This window comes from Lepidochelys kempii, chromosome 22 (genome assembly GCF_965140285.1).
Source record: "Lepidochelys kempii isolate rLepKem1 chromosome 22, rLepKem1.hap1, whole genome shotgun sequence".
Lineage (NCBI taxonomy): Eukaryota > Metazoa > Chordata > Testudines > Cheloniidae > Lepidochelys > Lepidochelys kempii.
Genome location: NC_136401.1, coordinates 9,491,899 through 9,510,628, shown reverse-complemented (window position 1 = coordinate 9,510,628; position 18,730 = coordinate 9,491,899). Strand labels below are relative to the sequence as shown.

Below are 18,730 nucleotides of genomic sequence, written 5' to 3'. Positions count from 1 at the left end.
GTAATGCTACATTAGCCCTTGCACGCATTGCAAATAGGTTACACTGCTGCCATGTAATCTGTTCAGGACTACCCTCAAACTCTGCTTGAAAGCTGCAGCGATTGCTGAGGGCCTCCACCCACCCGAAGACCAAGGAAAGAAGCTGGGGGCACCACCGGTGCTTGTCTTTGTCCTGGCATCCTGTTTGCTTCTGAGGTGTGGCTGATAATTTTGAAAGCTGGGGATGGTCTGGGACCCAGCGGTTTGAGGGATCACCTTCCTCTAGGCCCTGTTGCAGCAAAGTCTGCCCCGGTAGGTAACTCTTGCTGTGAGTTCTTGGAGTAAAACCTTCTAGGGCAGGGATTCTCAACCTTTTGGGGGTTCAGAACCTATTTGTAAATGTTTATGGCCTGTCGTGACCTAGCAAATAGTCTGGAGTTGGAAGCCCTGGTGTGATTTTGGTCAGGTCCTGTCACCTGTGTGTGTGTGTGGGGGGGAAAGCGGGGGCTTGCATCCTGCCTGCCACTCACCCCACAATGGTGGCTCCTGCAGCTCCTGTGCTGTGGGGCTGACTGGGCTTGGCTCTCCAATCCAGGCAGTGCAATCTCTGGGGCTGCACTGCTGCTCAGGTCCCTGCCACCCTGATTGGACCAAATTCGTGTGAGTGGAGCTGTGACCTGGTTGATGATGTTGCAGAGCCACTCACTCAAATTTGGCCTACCCAGCGCTCCCATCATTATGACGGCTGGGCCAAACTTGAGTGGTGCTGGGACCCAAGAGGTTGCAGGTCCTGGAGCAGGGAGGCGAGCCCAGCCAGCCCCGTGGGACAGAAGCTGCCACATGCCCCTTTGAAACATTCTGGTGACCCAATTTTGGGTCCCGACCCATGGGTTGAGAACCCCTGTTCTAGAGAATTATGGAGCCCCCTGGTGGTGAACGGCATGATCACCATAAACGGAAAATAATCAAACTCATTTGCAGTGGATTGAGTGGGAAGGTTGGAACGTAGCTCTGCCAATTTTTACCAACGGGTTGCTTGCATCTGTGCTAAAGCACACTCTGAAATAGGCAGCCAGGGCTCTCCCATCTTTGGGACTGTCTGTGCTCAGAGATTTGGCAGGGTCAAGACAGTGTCATGGGGAGGAGGGATTTGCTCAGTGGTTTGAGCATTGGCCTGCTAAACCCAGGGTTGTGAGTTCAATCCTTGAGGGGGCCATTTAGGGATCTGGGGCAAAAATTGGAGATTGGCCCTGCTTTGAGCGGGGGGTTGGACTAGATGACCTCCTGCGGTCCCTTCCAACCCTGATAGTCTATGATTCTAAGGCACAATGCAGTCATATTTAATCAGCGTTTTATTGGTTAAAAACCTGCTTATTTGTCCATTTGAGTATTCCTGACACAATTATGGTAACAGGCATCTCTGGGGGAAGCAGAAGTGGCTCTTGAATGCCACCGGGGGAGGGGGCAAATTTCATAAAAGTTAGGTTTTCCACCCCTAGTCCCCTTGAAGGTTGTTTTAAGAGTCCTGAATAACTGCATCCCATTCAACCACCACCAGTAAGACATGATAATAACATTGGGGCAGGGGGAGAAACTTTGCAGGGGGGCTCAGCTTAAGTTAAAAAGCCCTCTTTGGCATTTCAGAGTCCAGCTGTACAGGGCTAACCCCTCCCCCCAACTCATCCCAGTCACCAGCCTCAGTCCTCTCCTGCGGCTTAACCCCTTAAACTTAAAATGGCTGATCTTCCTATGAATGCACAATACTAGCGGGGGCTCTTCTTCCTCCAGAATGCTTGGTCCTGGCTTCTAGATAACAGTGCCTTCCTCTCTCCTGATATTAGCCCAACCACACTCTAAGGGGCTCAGGTGCATCTTTGCTTCCCAGCCTCACTGAGCCAACTCTGAATTCCCCAGCTGGGACTTAATTCTTAATGCCCCGTGCTGCTGGCTGGGTAGTGCCCCCCCTTACAGGCTACACTGAGGAGAGCACGGTTGCAGGTACCCCTACCCTATTCCAGGGAGCATTGAAAGAACTGCCCTGCCCTTCACAAGTACTCATCCAGCACTTTAATACTCAGAGCACCCCTGGGGTGGGGTAGGCAGGCATTTCCCCCATCTGATACTGGGTCCCAGAGAGGTTACTTTATGGACCAAAGGTTACACCGAGAGCCAGCAGAACAGCCAGAAATTGAGACCTGGGCCTGGAGGCCTCTAGTGGAAGAATGCCGAGAATCAAACCCAGGTCTCTTAAAACCCAATTCACCACGTGAACTACTAGGCCATGGTGCCAACCACACAGTTCAGAAGGGAGCATTGGGTAGAGGGCCCCCGATGCTCTTCTCCAGCTCCTTCTGGGTGGGAGACGAAGATGGGCCTTTAACCAAACACTTCAGAATGTTGAAAGTCTAAGTTTGCTTTGACAAAGCTCGCGGGAGTTCTTCTCCCCAAACCGGGTCCCCCTTCCATGCTTAGCGTGATGCCAGCTGTTAAGGTGAGGTAGGAAGAAAATGACATAGAGACAACTTATCTGCAGTATTGTAGCTGTGTCGGTGCCAGGATGTTAGAGAGACAAGGTGGGTGAGGTGACGTCTTTTGTTGGACCCACTTCTGCTGGTGAGAGAGACACGCTTTCCACCTTACACAGAGCACTACACAAACAATGTGCCCTAGAAAATGGGTGCATGCATATTTAGTGTTGCAAAGGGAATAATCAGGAACAGATGTTACAGTAGCCAATAAGTAGTCACTTCCTGTGTTCCAGGAGTTGAGACTGCTTCCAGCTCCCCTGATCTAAAAGGACTCCCCTATGCATCTGCCTTCTCGTACTTGCTGGAAAGTGAGACAGGGATTGAAAGAAACAGAATAATTTCATGTTGTGCTACAAATACTTTTGCATTCCAGTTTTAGGAAGAACTGGCCAGGAACACCTATCCATGGGAGGACACTGGGACTCAATTGATTGAAACCGGGTGACACCCGATGACACTGCATAACACTTGTCTGTTCTCTGTCTTCCTGCACCCTCTTCAAACTCCCCTTGAGAAAGTCAGCACTGCTTTTAGCTGCAGATTTGGCACCACACATCCATGTGCAATGAGGCTTTGGCGTGGAAAGAAAGCTCAGCCAGCCATATCTCTCCCATCCTATCTGTTACATAGTGCTGTTCTGTGCTGTTTAATGGCTGCTACATTCCACCTAGAGGTGGTTGTACTGTAGTAGGGAGGAAATGATCTGTACATATTCTCTCTCTCTCTCTGATCCTCAGTGAGACGTATTTTCTGCATAATTGTAAAGAGGTTTGTGAAGAGGTCAAGTATCTTTTATCATGTACCTATAATGTGTCATGAAATATACTACATACATGCAAATAAAGTAAATACAAATTCATATTCATTATGAGTGCCATTTTAGACTACTGACCCTCAATCCAGTTTTTGGCCAGTTCTGTCCCATATCGCAACCAGAGATTCTACCAGAATTCTTGGTTTTAAATAATTTAAAAGACACAAGAGATGGAAAAAGACCCATAAAGTTGAAAGATGAGGTCCCCAACCAAACCCCCAGATCCAAAACAGGCTGAACATGGGAGTGTTCAAAATCAGGACTTAGTGGCTGTTGGACCCCCTCTCTAATTAGGTCACTTCTGGCTAGTGCAGAGTTGATTGTTTCCTACAGCATATCCCCCTGTGCTTTGCTCAGTCTGGCTTAAAATGACTTAGGCAACAAAGCTCCCACCAGTTCTCTTGGGAGGCTATTGCAGACTAGAACATAATAATCCCCATTTAACTCCAGGTCTGCACCTATTGTTCCAACTCACCTAATGATTATGCTTGACACAAACAAGAAAGCTGCTATGTTTCTGACACATTTAGTTTAGCCCAGCTGGTGAAAATGTAAAGTGTAACAAATATCTACCCTTCTCATCCTTCATCAGAGTGGTGACTGGAGGTACAGGGATCATCCAGTAGTAACAGTAGTAACAACAGATATCTAAAATAGCCCAAGCATAGCCTATTTTAAATACAAGACAGAACTATGACAACAGTTGGGGCTGAACCCAGGACTTACAGAACTAAATGCCTCAGCCACAACTACTTGAGCTAAAACATAAGAATAGCCATACTGGTTAGACCAAAGGTCCATCCAGCGCACTGTCCTTTCTTCCAACACTGACCAATGCCAGGTGCCCCAGAGAGAATGAACAGAAGAGGTAATCATCAAGTATTCCATCCCCTATCACCGATTCCCAGCTTCTGGCTAATGGCCTCCAGCAGAAGAATGCCAGGAATCAAACCCAGGTCTCTTAAAACCCAGTCCATCACCCTAACCACCAGGCCATGGTGCCAACCACACAGTTAAGAAAGGAGTGTTGGGTAGAGGGCCCCAGAAGCTCTCCCTCAGCTGCCTCTGGGTGGGAAACAGAGATGGCCCTTTAGCCAAACACTTCAGAACATTGAAAGTCCAGGTTTGCTTTGAGTTGTGGACAAAGTACATGGGCATTCTTACTTCTCCCCAAACTGGGTCCCCTTCCCATGCTTAGTGTGATGTCACACAGAACCCCCTCTTGTATTTAGAAGCTGTGTAAGGCTTATTTTATTTATATGGACCAGCCCCTTGGAGGAGCAGGGGACAAAGACCCATATTCTTAGCTTAGGCGTCATTGGCAAATGTTGACATTTTAATGCCAGCTGCATTGTCATTTTGCTCTGTGCTGGTTATTTTTGGCAGAGCCTTACCTGTTGCTTCGACCATTCCTTCCAAAATGACCACGATTTCAAACTCCTCCTTCGCAAGCTGGGCACGGGACATCTCCCAGAAGGGGCTCTTCTCGTTGATTTCGTGTGAGATGATGAGTGGTGACACCAGGAATAGCCTGTCATCCCCTGTATCAAAGCCCACATTGATGTCCGTTTGGTTCAAGGGGATAAACTCCCCTTCTTTGGTCTGTTTGGACTTGATCAGCTTGGCTCTAATGGAAGCCTCAACAATGTGGGAATTCCGGAGGTCCCCGACCCGGAACATTAGACAGAGCTTCTCATCCCTGATAGAAATCACTGCATTGTTGGAAAACATGAGGGTCTCGGCCCTCTTCTTTGGTTGGCTGATTTTGACAAACATGCACCCTACCATGAAAGCATTGACAATGGAGCCTAGAATAGCCTGAACCAGGAGCAGTATGATGCCCTCGGGGCATTTTTCAGTGATAACCCTGTAGCCGTACCCAATTGTGGTCTCGGTCTCGATGGAAAACAGAAATGCGGAGACAAATCCACTGAGATTTTCAACACAGGGGATCCAGTTCTCATCTTCAAGATGGTCCAGATCTCCACGGATGTAGGCAATAAGCCACCAAATGAACCCAAAAAATAACCATGTGACAGTATAAACCATGGTAAAGACAAGAAGGTTAAAGCGCCACTTGAGGTCCACCAGAGTAGTGAAGAGGTCGCTAAGGTACCGGTAGGTTTCATGGACATTTCCATGGTGCACATTGCACTTGCCACTCTTCTCCATGTAACGCTGGCGCGGCTTCTTCATTTCTGCTGCCAGGAGACGGGTTCGGTCAGTGGCGATAGGGACATAGTCCCGCGGCTGTCTGGGAATCTTCTTGGGATCCATAGGTGTGACTCCAATTTCCATGTCCTGGTTCATGAAGATCCTAGAATCTCCAGCCATGGTTGGGCTAGGGCAGGGTAAAAGGAAACAACATTTAAGACATGGGGAAAATAGCTTTGCCAAACCAGTGCTGCTTTCAGATTACATAAAGGAATGATAGCACACTATGCAACATTGACACCATATTGAAAAGCTTTGTCTTCTAGTCATAGAATGCTGGGCACAAGTGCATCCTGCATTAGAGAAGCTTTTTGGTAGGGCCATTCCCTTCTTCTGGTAGTATTTTTTGATGCCTTTTTTAAGGTTAAATAATGAGAAGTAATTATTTAACACCTTTATCATTACCTCATTTGTAGAGAATGCTAACTGAGTGAAGCAGGAGTGGTGAACTACTTGCTTTGAATGGCCCCTTTCCCTTGGTAGTAAGTTTGCACATACCTTGTTACTGATTTGGGTCATTACTTTTTTTTTTTTAAATAAAAGCTCTTTAGGTTCCTTTTATACAAGGCAGAGAGGGATGAGCAGTGAAGACAATTTGGACATTTTCAAAAGGGACTAGTGATTTCTGGTGCCTCAATTTTTGGGGGCTCAACTGAAGAGATTTTGAAGCGGCTGGTTTACAGAAAATGTCAAACACCAACCCACGGCAAATCAGATGCCCTTGAAGGCAACCCAAAACCACTCATCACTTTTGAAAATCTAGTTTCTTAGATCGCTTCTAAAAGGCCCATGGTCTTTGTCCAAATCTTTTCTTGACTAATTATAAACAGATGATGATATGAGCGCCAGTCACTCCTGTCAGGTTACAATGTAACATCGTCTTCACCGAACATTAAGATTATAAAGTAGATATTGCTTTCTTTAATGGAAACTATTTCTTCTATTGAAAACCAAAAATTCCATCTTCAAACTCAGGGAAGAGAAAGAGTTTCCTGTGGAGAGCTGCCTTCAGTATATGAAAGAGAAACAGTAGCAACATTCTCCATGATATGCGCTCTCTGCAGTATCCTTAGCAAATCTTATTAAAACCTAACCAAATCTACTACAGTTCTGTCTTTAATCTTATGCATCTGCAAATGGGAAGAGGTACAGAGATACAATTAAGAGTGTCCTGGGAAAGACAAAGCTTAAGGCTGAGCAAAGTGGTTTCAGTTTTTCAATATATAAAAGTATTAAGGGTGGGTGGGAAGGAAGAAGAAAGACAAATAAATGAGGCAGCGGATTTCTGCTTCCACTGTATGGCAGCCAGTTCTGCAATTCCCAGCAGGGAATTTCTCTTATCCCTTGTATCAAAGCTACATAAATCAACCAAAATCAGTATTCCAAAAAAAGCAGCCAGAGTTTGTTGATGGAGCCACGTCTACTGCTTCACTATAGCATGGGTGGTGGTGATTGACCAGTCATCTGAGTCAAGATGGCAACCTGCCTTTGTAGTTAGAGGAAGAGAGTGAGAGTCTAGATCTGGGTTCTAGTCCCAGTGCTGGCAAGTTGGCTCCCTCAGCAGAGTTCTTCCTATACAGGAGAAGGAGGCACATGAAAGAGAGATGTTACTGCCACCAGGTGTCCCCCTTTGTAAAGGGGGAAAAGATAAATACTGTTACTGCAGCTATGGGCAGCTGGACCCAACTTCTCCTCTGCCATCGTTTACCAAACTCTCCTGCCCTCCCGGCACTGAAGCATCAGAATACCCAGCAATTCAGAGCCTGCCTGGTGACAGCCCCAGAGTGCAGGGGAGGTTGCTATGACCTTTGGTGGGGGCAGTGTGGTGTGAGCAAGATGGGAGAAGTAGGGAGTTGGCAGCTGATAGGGACGAGGGAGAAATATTTTTTTGGCTTTCTGTTCTGGAGGGAGGGGGACTGGGTAGTGATGGCTGGTGGCAGGTGGCAGAGTGAGCTGTGTAGCTATTAGCCTAATGTTTTCTGTGTACTGCCCCCTTTAACTCTCTTGGAATGTCAGGCCTGATTCTCTGCCACCTCGCATAATGCGTGTCCGCTGACATCTGTGCCCAGTGTGGGTGTCAGAATGGCAGGGCCCATTTACCCTCCCTTTGTAAATGCCAGTGCCAGGTGCAAGTCAGTGGAGAATCTGCACAGAAACAGAGGTTCAGTGCAGTGGAGATAAGTGCAGAAGAAACACACTGGATAGAAATTTTCCCTTTATTCTTTCTTTGCTTGCCCTTTTTTTATTAATCTAAAAACCTAATTACTGAAATTCACAGGTTCTGGTTGCTCCAGGAGTGTGGAAAGAAAAAAAAAAGAAGTGTCCTGCAACCCTGACTCATGAAAAACAGCCTGGAGAGATTAGCTGTTAATGAAAGGACACTGAAACCTGCCATAAGCAAAAACATACAGGGGACTGGCAAAAATTGGTTGCTAGGACAGCTGGTCTTTAACTACAGGTCAAGTGAAACTGTTTGGCAAATCTTGGGGATCCTTAAAAGAGATCCCTCAAAGCAGAAGTATTGCCTGTTGCAGGTGAACTGTACTGCCCATTTCACTGTAATTAGAATTTGTCCTAATATTTAATCATTTCCCCGTTGCAGTTTAAGTCTCTTCTAGCTGAGTGATACAAGTAATTGATCACAGTCCTCTTCATGTAGGAGATTAATTCTTCTTCGTAAAGGAGGAAGCATGATCTAGCAGTTAGAGCACAGGGTTAGGAGTCAAGAGACCAACCTGGGTTCTATTCCTGGCTCTGTCAATGACCGACTTGTAACCTTGAGCGAATTGCTTCCCCTCTCAGAGCCTCAGTTCCCCATCTGTAAAATGGGGGATTAACACTACTTCTAGTTATAAAACTAGGCAAATATAATTGTAAGTCTTGTAGGGAACCTCCCCTGACCTTAGAGGTTTGAAATCACCCATTTGTCAACATAACGTACAGCAAAAAGGGAGAACAGTGCAGAGATAAGTTTGAATTCCTCCTTTATTCCACATCCATAACCACCCTCACCATGCACACACATCCCCCCTGGTTAATGGTAACTGTGTACAAGCATGCAAGGGAGAATTAGCCTTCAGTTTGTGAAGCACTGCTCTCTCTCTAGCAGTGGACTCAGAGACTGGAACTGCCTGTGATGGTCAGTCACAGGTACCACATTTACCGTCCTTGGTTAAACAAGGCCAGGATAATAAAAATGTTACTTTTGTACAAAGCCTCATGCTCCTTTTAGACAGGCTGCTGGAGCTGCTGCAAAAGGAGATGAGAGTTGGTGCATTATCAGTTCTGCAAAGAGGCCTTTTATCAGGCTTCTCGGTATCGCTCAGCTTTTGCCCAGATGCCAAACTTGAGGAGAGGAGGGAGCACTAAGCGAAAGGAACTTAGAAATGCTGAAATAGAAAGAGATGGATTTTAGCTGAACTTCAGAAGGCATCATTTTCCCATGGCTGCTTCCATACAGGGTTGACGTACCTCTTGCACCTCCCCAAACAAACACCCCCAAAATGTCAGAGCAGACTTCTGTTTTCTTAGCAGGGTTACTTTTTTTTTCTTGTGAAGAATTTATGTCAAATCCAGATTTCACTGATGGCAATAGGGATTTAACCATTAACTTCAATAGGGACAGGTTTTGACTTTTTCTTTGAGGGGAAGGATGGCCCTGTGGTTAAGGCATAAAGACACAGGACTCAGGAGAGCTAGGTTCAATGTTTACCTCTGCCAGAGACTTCCTACATGACCTTGATTAAATCACTTAATCTCTTTGTGCCTCAGTTCCCTTTTTATAAAGTGAGGATTATATCTCTTCCTTTCTTCCACCCTTTCTTCTCTCTTGGCAGTTGGAATCATAACCCTTTGGGACTGTTTCTTACCAGGTGTTTGTACAGCGCCTAGCACGGTGGGATCTTAATCATGGCTGATGCCTCTAGGCACTGTGGGAATTATTTGTATAATATAATAATAATAATCTGGCAATGTATTGTGTGAGAATCCAGAGAATCATGAAAACAGATGGAAAATCTAAACAAATCCCTTTTCTCACCTTATTACAATGGTTGGTCAAATAGTTTTTTCCTTAACAGAAACACATGGTTCAAAACTTTCCACAGCCATATGAACCGCCTGTCTATTAACAATAAGACATTTATATTTATAAAACTACCACCCCTAAGAGAGCAGAACTGCCAATCTCTGTTCCAGAGGGGCTTGGAATAGTGGGCCAGGAGAGCTGCGATGCAGATCAGGGCTGAGATGCACTGGTAATTGCACGGGAGCTGAGGACTGGTTCTGCAAGTTTGGATTTACGTGCATTAGCGGAGCAGTGTGGGGCCCAGGACTGGAATATCAAGGGGTGCTGCAGGTCAGGATTGTGGTGCACCAGCAGAGCTGTGTGGATGCTGCACCTGTTTGCACTATGCCTCTCTCTAAATTCTATCACTTCAAAGCTGTAGAAGCCAGGCTGCCCAATAGCAATGCAGGAATGGGGTCTGAGAGAGAGGCCAGGGCAGAGGGACAAGCAGTCAGTCAGGTACACTAATAGACTGCTGGATAAACAGTCTGATAGAATGATTATTACTGAAAGAGTGGTTCTTTTGCATCCCCTCTGCCCATGCCACATCAAATGCAGCCCCAACCCTCAATCCACAGACTCCACTGAGAAGCAGAGTCCCTACTTGTTACAGCACAGCAATCGAATTAAAGTCCCTGACTGAAGGATGCCCATAGAGGTAGATCCTTATCACCAGGGGCAGATAACAGACAGATTTGCAGGCAAATGGATTGAAACAGAAAGTTCAAAGAAGGCAAACTGAGCAGAAGTCAGAGTGGAATGGAGGGACACCATTAGGGAGGGCTGGCCCTTGCAAATCTATTGGGTGGGTAGTGGATGCATGCTAGAGAGATGCTTATTGCCAAATGAATCTTTATTTCCCTGAAAGAAGGTAGCTTTCCATTCACCTATTTCATTTATTGCCTGTACTTCATAAGGGTTAATCTGTCCATGGCACCTAAGTGAAAGTACATGGGAGAAACAGACCGACCCGACCGATCTTGGGCAAATCAATCCTTTTCCCTATGCTTCCATTTCCCCATCTCTAAAATGGAGCTAATGAGACCTGCTTCCTTTGTCAAGTGCTTTGAGATCTATGGATGAAAAGTACTGTGTAAGAGCTACTCTGCTGTTATTAATAGACAAGGCAAAACGTTAAAGAAAAAGTGTACAGGAGGGAAACTGACAGCACTTTAGTGATAAACGTGCGGTTCAAATCATAGAAGCTGAATTACCTTGTCTCTCTCTCCCCTCCCGCCCAAATAATTCCTTTTCAAAGTGTAAACTCACTCAGCACCAAAGTATCAAGATTCCTTTAATTTCCTCTGAGTTTTCATTAGCTTGGCAGGATCACTTTTCTCACACATTGACAAAACTGAGTGCCGACTTACAATGAAATTCCTCTGAGGCTGCAGGAGATACCTGCCCACAGAAACAAAAAGGGGGCTGATTGATGATTAGTTAGACAGCTACCAAAGGAAGTGAGATGGCTTTGCTGCTTGTTACAGAGCCAGGTTGATGACTGCTTGTCTGCTCAGAGTTTGTTATGCTTAGAAATATTGTAACACCAGCTGTTCAGTCTTTCAGAAAATGGGTGGTAAGAAAATTTCTCTGGGCAGAAAGTTGGCAGAATATGGGGAGAGACAAGGTTTATGGATAGTTACACTTCTTTGTCGGTATGCTTCCTGTCTGTCTAGTCCTCCGCCCAACGCTGGATGATCAGCATTCAAATATTCCAGAGCTCTTTTGTCCTCAGTCAGGTTCCAATATGGTCCCTGGTTGCCATAGTGACCACCTCGCCATTTCAATGCATTTATCCCCCCAATACCCCTGTGAGCCTAGGAAATGCTATAAATCTCATTTGACAGAGGGGGAACTGAGGCACAGAGAGGCTAAATGACTTGCCCAAGGTCACACAGGAGGCCTGTGTCAGAGCAAGGACTTGAACCCAGGACTCCCAAATGCGAGGGTAGTGCCTTGAACACTGGCCCTCTCTCCTTTCCTTCCACTGAATAAAAGACCCATGGTTTCTTGTATGGCTGAAAATTGTTTTGAAAAATCAAGGTAACATCTCCTGTACCCCATGGAGAAGGGACCTCCCTCCTGCGCTAAGTCGGGACCACATAAACCTAGACCAGCCCTGGCAGGTGTTTGTCCAACCTGTTCTTAAAAACCTCCAATGATGGGGATTCCACAACCTCCCTTTGAAGCCTGTTCCAGAGCTTAACTACCCTGAGAGTTAGAACATTTCCCCTAATATCTAACCCAAGTCCCCTTTGCTGCAGATTGAGCCCATTACTCCTTGTCCTACCTTCAGTGAACATGAAGAACAATTGATCAGATATCTTCAGCTGACCATATATTATCTTCATACAGAATGCCCAGTGGATTTCAGTGTTGTCCAAATACTGCTCTAGCTAATGATCTGTATTCACACCATCTTCTGCAAAGAGCCCCTTAGCTCTCACTTGCAAGCAGGGTCAGGACTGACTGGTATGGGAGAGCAAGGGAATTCCAAGTGCACATGGTCGTGGAAGTTGCCATGGAAAGTGGTGTTGATTGTTGAATAGGTGACACTTACTCTTAAGTCAGTACTGAACACAACGTCCCAGATGGCTAAAACGGAGGCACAGAATGTCTGGCCCAAGACCAAACGGTGATTCAGTGGCAGAGAGTTTTCTGAACTATCCTATATAGAATTTAATGGAGTTATATTCCTACTATAGACAACTTCAGTTGCTCAATGAAACTTGTAATCATTCTCTATGAAATCCTATAGATTTTTAAGAGTAATTTCTATAGAGTTTTCTACAGCATCTCATACCCACTAGATTAGATAGGGCTTTTTCACCAGACCTGCTTCAGAAAATTTTAAACCAATAATGGCCTCTGCCTAATTAGACCAGGAGCCAAATCCACAGCTGGTGTAAACAGTTGCAGCTCCATCAGCTTTAATGAAGTCAAACCCATTCACACCAGCAGAGAATCTGACCTTTGTCCTTCTATGAGACAGAACGAATTTGCATCTTATTTTGATTGCTAGGGGTTAAAAATTCTGTTTTTACTGCTAGCTTTTTGAAAAGTGGAATAAGCTAAAAAAATAAAATCTGTTATTTTATTTCTATTTATGCCAGTTTTGCGGAGAGCAGGAGGGGGCTGTGAATGCATTTTTCCAACAGGAATTAAAGCATGAAAAATCATATGTAAAATACGAATTTGTGGGTGTACTACAAATATACTGAGGTTAGTCTAATAAAAATACAGTGGAGGAGCTAACATTTTAATGAAAAACAAAACAATTGTATTTTTCACAAAAGATAGAGACTGGGAAATGCTTTATGAGCTGTTCTAATGACCCCACAAGCAGCCTGGGAATTAACAGAACAAGTGTTATTTTATATAAAATAATGACTGGAGAGCATGTAGTTACCATAATATAGAGACCAGGGAGCATATATTGCCTGGTATAATGACTGGCTCAGTGGGAGTGTAAATATTGCAAGGGGTGGATGGGGAAATGTAATTAATATAAAATAACTGGGCAGCTGTAAGTGGAAGTGTGGATAAAACACAGTACGATGAGAGATGCATGCATAAGCTGATGTTCAGAGATCCCTAACTGAGTCTCTAATATTCAGTTGATAGTTGGTTCCCCAACGAACCAAACCTGAAAATAAGCCTATTTGATCCAGCCCTTTTCCAAGGAAGTGGCTCTCCCCAGGGCTGGGCTCTCTATGAAGCAGCGCTGCTTCCCATACACCTGTCCCGCTGTCTATTTCTGGAGATGCCTGTTGCCCTTCTGATATTTTTGGGGGGCTGCTTTGGCAGTGCCATTGCCCCATCTCCCAGCTGATCACGAGTTATTGATCATCATCCTGTTACTGGCAGTTCATGTTCTCTGGATGCCCCTAGAGAGAACTGGGTTAAGGAGTTCCCCTACCCAGACTATGGGGAAACCTAGGCCAAATGGCAAAAATACTCCTGCGGTTGAGCACATATATTATTCAATTCTCCCATCCCCAATAGCAATCGAGAGTCACTATATAATCCTGCACCTGCTTGGAAAATGGACGATAATACGACCACTGCTTAGCACTTCTACAGCACCTTCCTTCCGAGGATTTCAAAGATGAACTGGCTAAGCAAACCCCCCATCCTCCCTGCCCCCATGAGATAGGACGGTACTGTTATCCCCATTTCACAGAGGGGGAAACTGAGGCACAGACAGGTGACGTGACCTACCCAAGGTTACACAGCTGGTTAAGTGTCAAGGTGCAGATTGGAACCCAGGTTTCACTGCAAACGTCCAGACGACTCTTTAGACCAACAAGAAGGGGCTGTCTCTAATGTTAAAATGTTCAGAGATTTGGCTTGGATCAGCACTTAGAATCCTGACTGCTTCTCTGGACTCTTCAAAGCTCCTGGGGCTGCGCTACTGGGCTGGAAGACTTCTGAGAGTGGGATGACTGGTGGAATTCAGGGCAAGGGGGAGGAGAATTGAGCCCCAGAAGTTAGACAGCCTGCTTCTAGACATGCTTATCTAACTGACACGAAACTTACTTAGATCCTCCCTAGCTGTCTGGACTTGCCAACTCATGGCGGACAGCTCGTGGGAAGGTCCAGTTTCACTTCTCCCCACCCTCAAGCTTGGTCCACTACATTCCTAGCACAAAATTATTTCCTTATCTAGGGCACAGGCTCTGTTTGCTAGCAGGACTTCAGAGCTGGGAAGCCAGATTGTCAGCTCTTTAGGGGAAGGACCACCTTTTTGTTTGTATGTACAGCACCTAGCACAATGGGGTCCTGGTTTATGACCAGGGCCCCTAGGAGCTCTAGTAATACAAATATTGAATAATAATGCTAATTAACCAATCCAGTAAAGGCCAGCTCAGACCCTGGCCCCTGACGTCCCACCCAGGGCCAATCCCTAACAAATCAAGCTGGCTCCGAATGCTGATCAGTCAGTCCTATGATTAGCCCTAAGACGTGATTCCCACACGGTTCATGACACTCAGTTCACCAAGGAGTGAAAAATAGATTAAATGAAAGTCAGGGCGTTAGGTCAGTCCAGCATGGTGGAAAACAGCCAAGCCAGGGGGGTCAGAGTGCCCTGGGCAATCACCTCAGACAGCCCACAAACGGGCCACCCTGATATGTGGCATGGCCACATACGCCCACAGAACCAACTGGGATTCCCCAGGCACTAAGCAGCCCCTTGCACTTCAAAGGTTTGCTTTAACAATAACAACGAAGAAGAGGCTAAACTCCAGTTGCTCTCTGAACCCCAAATGAAACAGTAAATGCCCTAAACTTACAGTTTAACCTTTAACCCCAGGTGCAAACCCAGAGTCGCTCCATTGGCTCCAGGGCTGAGTAGCTCCTCTCTCTCTGGTCCTTATACAATGCCCATTGCTGTAGTATGGGGGTGCCTCACAATTTACCCTCACAACACCCGTGTCAGAGCTGACAATGGCATGTCCAAAATCAGAATCTGGCTCCTGTCTTCTCCAGTAGTTCCCTGGCAGTTAGACAGCACCTATTTACCCATTGTTTCCCTCACGTGGCTGGGTAGTGCATCCTTGTGCTTGGCTGCCCTAGGAACCGGTCCACTGAAGTCCTCCTGCCTTCTGGGCAGCAGCCAGAGGAGAGAGAGAAAGAGAGAGAGAGAGAGATAGGAAGCAAACAAACAATAGGGTAACTTACTTGCTAACAATGGTTCTGCATCAGTCTTGCTCCCTCATGTTTTTGGGGGACCCGGAGGAGACAGAGCTGGGAAGAAGGTAAAAACAGTTGCTGAAAGGGCTTCCGGTCCATGCCATCACCAGAGCATTGGGGTCTTCTTATCCCAGGCTCTCTCCTCCCTACCGCCTCCTGCCTGGTATTACAGAACATTTATATTGTGCTGTGGATTTAAGTGCACACGTCCTCTGCCCCTAGCCATCCCAGGCCTTTGCTGGCTCTGACAGAGATGCCATGGTTCCCCAGACCCCCTGCCCTCCAGCACCACGGTTCTACTTTTGCCGGTTAAATCTCCCTCCCTTTGCCTGCTCCCTCTCTCTGGCTGTGTGTAGTACAAATGAATTCTCTGTGTAATAAAGCTACTTAAAGGGCCGTGAAAGGGAGGAGGGAGAAGAGCTGTGCACATGTGATCAGGAGCATCATCTGTTCTGAATGAACAGGAAAGGGAAAGGTGGTTGAGAGTGAAAGCAGCCGGGGGAGGGAGGGGTTTGGGCCACGTCTTTGGACAGAATAGGCCAGTCTGGGGAGGGATTGGGGGAAATAGGAGGCTCCTTCATTTCCTTGGCAAAATGCAAAGGATATTGTGCTCCTCTATCAACTGCGTGGTCTTTGCTCTCCCTGCTAATTCTGTGAGTGTCTGCAACCCAATGCACATGCATCACCCCTCTCCATCTGCAAGGTTCTGAGCTTCCCTGCTCCCTGTGCCAGCCTCTGTTGTATTGGTATTTTTTTCAAAATCATGCAAACAAAGGCAGCTCTTAAAAGTGAAGGGCAGGGGAAATGCAGTAGCTGGAGCCCTGCACGGCTATCAGAGAACTCATGTGTGTTCATCAGCGCTGTGAAAAGCATAGCGGGTTTCTCTTCTGGGATGGATCAAGGAGTGGAAAGGGGGAGGAGGCAGAGGGAGAGAGTGATTTCTCTGGAGCTTGTCTTTTGCATGTCAACTATCAGATTGTTGCACGAGGACTCGCCCTGCAGTGGGGGTTCCCTCTGGTCCAGCTGGATCAAGAGGCACATTCCCCATGCTCCCCCTGGTCTGCTTGCTTTCTTGGCTTTGATTTGCATAGCCTTCATTTGAGAATAACAGGAGCAGTCCCACTAGGTTTAATAGGAGATTTTATCTTTTGGCAAGCAAATGTCAGGCCAATTGCAGGTGTCCGACTGCTAGGCCTGGAGACTGAAGGGTAGCCACAGAACAAGTCACGCCAGCACAAGCTTCTCCATTGTGCTCCTCAATCCTGGCCCCAGAGCCCCACTTCATTTTTTAGGTCTGGGCTCACATGCTTCTGTCTCAATGCATGTCTCACCTGAGCTTCTGCACTCACTGTTATTCCAGTCATTCTATCCCCACGTAGCCCTGCAGACACACCTCTGCCATGCCCTGCAGCATCCCTCCTGCTGCTTTCACACCGAACTTGCAAACTCCCCTGAGCAAAACCAGGAATTTTCTCCAGTGGAAAGTCAGATCCTGTCACCATGTTTGTAGCAACGAATAAAAGTTGTGCCGCCCACTTCTGCCCCACCCCCAGGGTCCCATTTTTTCCCTGAAAAATTGTTGAGGCAGGATGGAAAAGCATTTTGCTCTGTTGGCAAACCTCCCAAACTTTGGCCATGGTTTGTTGGTTTTGCCAGCAGTGAGAATTTTGTGTGGGCATGTGCTACTGCTCTGCTTGCCAGAGCTTAGCTGCCGAGCAACTGGCTCTCAGTCTCCCAGTCCATGTGGATGCATTTCCCTGGTGCTGTTTAACTCCTCTTTGTTGCTGTCAGACGTCAGCGAGCACCAGGAAAAAGCTCTCCCTCATCCAAAGTGTAAATGTCACGTGCATTAATCCCAGGTTCCACGGCATCATAAGGAAAGACGTGGACCTAGACGGTCTTGATGTGAAGAACATGCCCAGGAGATATTACCACTGGAAGGAAATCCTGATCTCTTGTTTTCTAGCAGGTGAGACCTGCAGGGACTAAGGGCCAAATTCACATGTGAGTACAAGTCAGTCTACAGGGATCTCAGGATGGAATAGATAGACTTTCCCTGACACTCAGCCTCAGTAGGCCAAGTTCAGACAACTTGGTAAGCTACACATTAGCAAGTGGGTGTGAGTCTAAGGGAGTTGTGTAGGAGTCTACGCTGGCATGAGGCACGTGCTAAAGGCCCAGGGAATGCATAAGATGGTGCTCCACCCTACTGTCATTTACACCTTCTTATATCTTGTATGTAAGTTATACCAGTTGAAACTCCCTTACACATTGGTAGCAGCTGGTAAGTGGTCTAAGAGAAACAAACAGTGGAAGCGGGGGTGTCTTTATTTATAAATCAACCCTGATTTTGGCCCTGGTCGGAAATTCTCCAACAAACATTTTTCCTTTGGAAAATGCCAATTTACTGAAAGCAGAACATTTTTCAGAAGTGTGTTGATTTTGACAACATTTCATTCAGGAAAAAAACCCAGAATGGAATGTTCCCATTTTCTATTTTGAAACAACCTTTTGTTTCAATTGTTTAACATTTTACCAAAATGGAACACTTTGATTGATCCAAAATGATTTCACACACCCCCTCGCCCCTGAATTTCAGTTTGTGGGAAATTTCAGTATTCGTTTGTGATCTGTTTCAGACCCATTTTTGGGAGGAAGTTTTGGAATTTCTTGCAAAATGGAAAATCCCGCTCTAGTGTGCAGTCTATAACCCCCTTCTTATTCACCCCACAGACAGCCTGGACTAGTATCAGTTTTTAAACTTCAAAAAGTGTTGGCCACGCTAATTAATAGGAAATACTTGCAGCTTTAAATAAAGCTCAGTAAACATGGACCAGAGGATCACTTGGGTTTCAAAATCATGTACTTAAACTCACTTCCTTACCAGCCTCGTTACCAATGTTTTAGGACCAATAAAAATGAAAGAATGTTACTTTTTGCATTTCAGGCAGCTTAGACAATGAGACTAGTCAGTTGCACCTCTTGGTTTTCATGCACTAGGCCAGCGCTATGTTGTCTGGGATGCAAACACTGCAGAGGACTCTTTAAATCCATGCACCACCAATAGCAAAGCTGTTTCCAGAGAGGTTTTAAAAGCACTGTTAATGAAAAACTTCTGGTTATTATTAGGTTAGAAGTTAGAACTTCCACCTGTTAGAAAACAAGAGATTGGCTGTCCCTTCTGAGATGTAACATCTGCTGGGCATGTTCTTCACATCAAGACCTCATTTTACCATCTAGGTCCATGTCTTTCCTGATGATGCCATCAGAAATGGGATACATGAAGTATTAGGTTAGTAGGTTACAGAAACCTTGGTTTGGGGCCTAAATTATCTGATTACCGCATTTAGAGTCAACCAGCCTATTGGAGAAAATGCCGATTAATGATACCTACAGCCCTATTAATTTGACAGGTTTGGGGGACATCAAAAACTG

The 18,730-nt window shown here is 46.0% G+C and overlaps 1 protein-coding gene across 7 annotated transcripts in view; it reads right to left on the bottom strand.

The window, feature by feature from the left end:
• Positions 1–18,730, bottom strand: part of KCNJ5 (potassium inwardly rectifying channel subfamily J member 5) — a 184,774-nt gene that overhangs the window by 164,705 nt on the left and 1,339 nt on the right. For 2 of the 7 annotated variants that reach the window (XR_012155934.1, XM_073321016.1), the window contains exons 1-2: positions 15,284–15,706; positions 4,716–5,662 (exon numbers count right to left, since the gene is read on the bottom strand). Coding sequence is in view for 5 of the 7 variants with exons in the window: in XM_073321016.1 (XP_073177117.1) it covers positions 4,716–5,655 (940 nt within the window). In the remaining 2 variants the exon portion in view is untranslated. Of the gene's footprint in view, positions 1–2,483; positions 2,646–4,715; positions 5,663–15,283; positions 15,707–18,730 lie in introns of those variants that run through there. The other 5 variants (XR_012155935.1, XM_073321017.1, XM_073321014.2 and 2 more) reach the window with 4 other exon arrangements.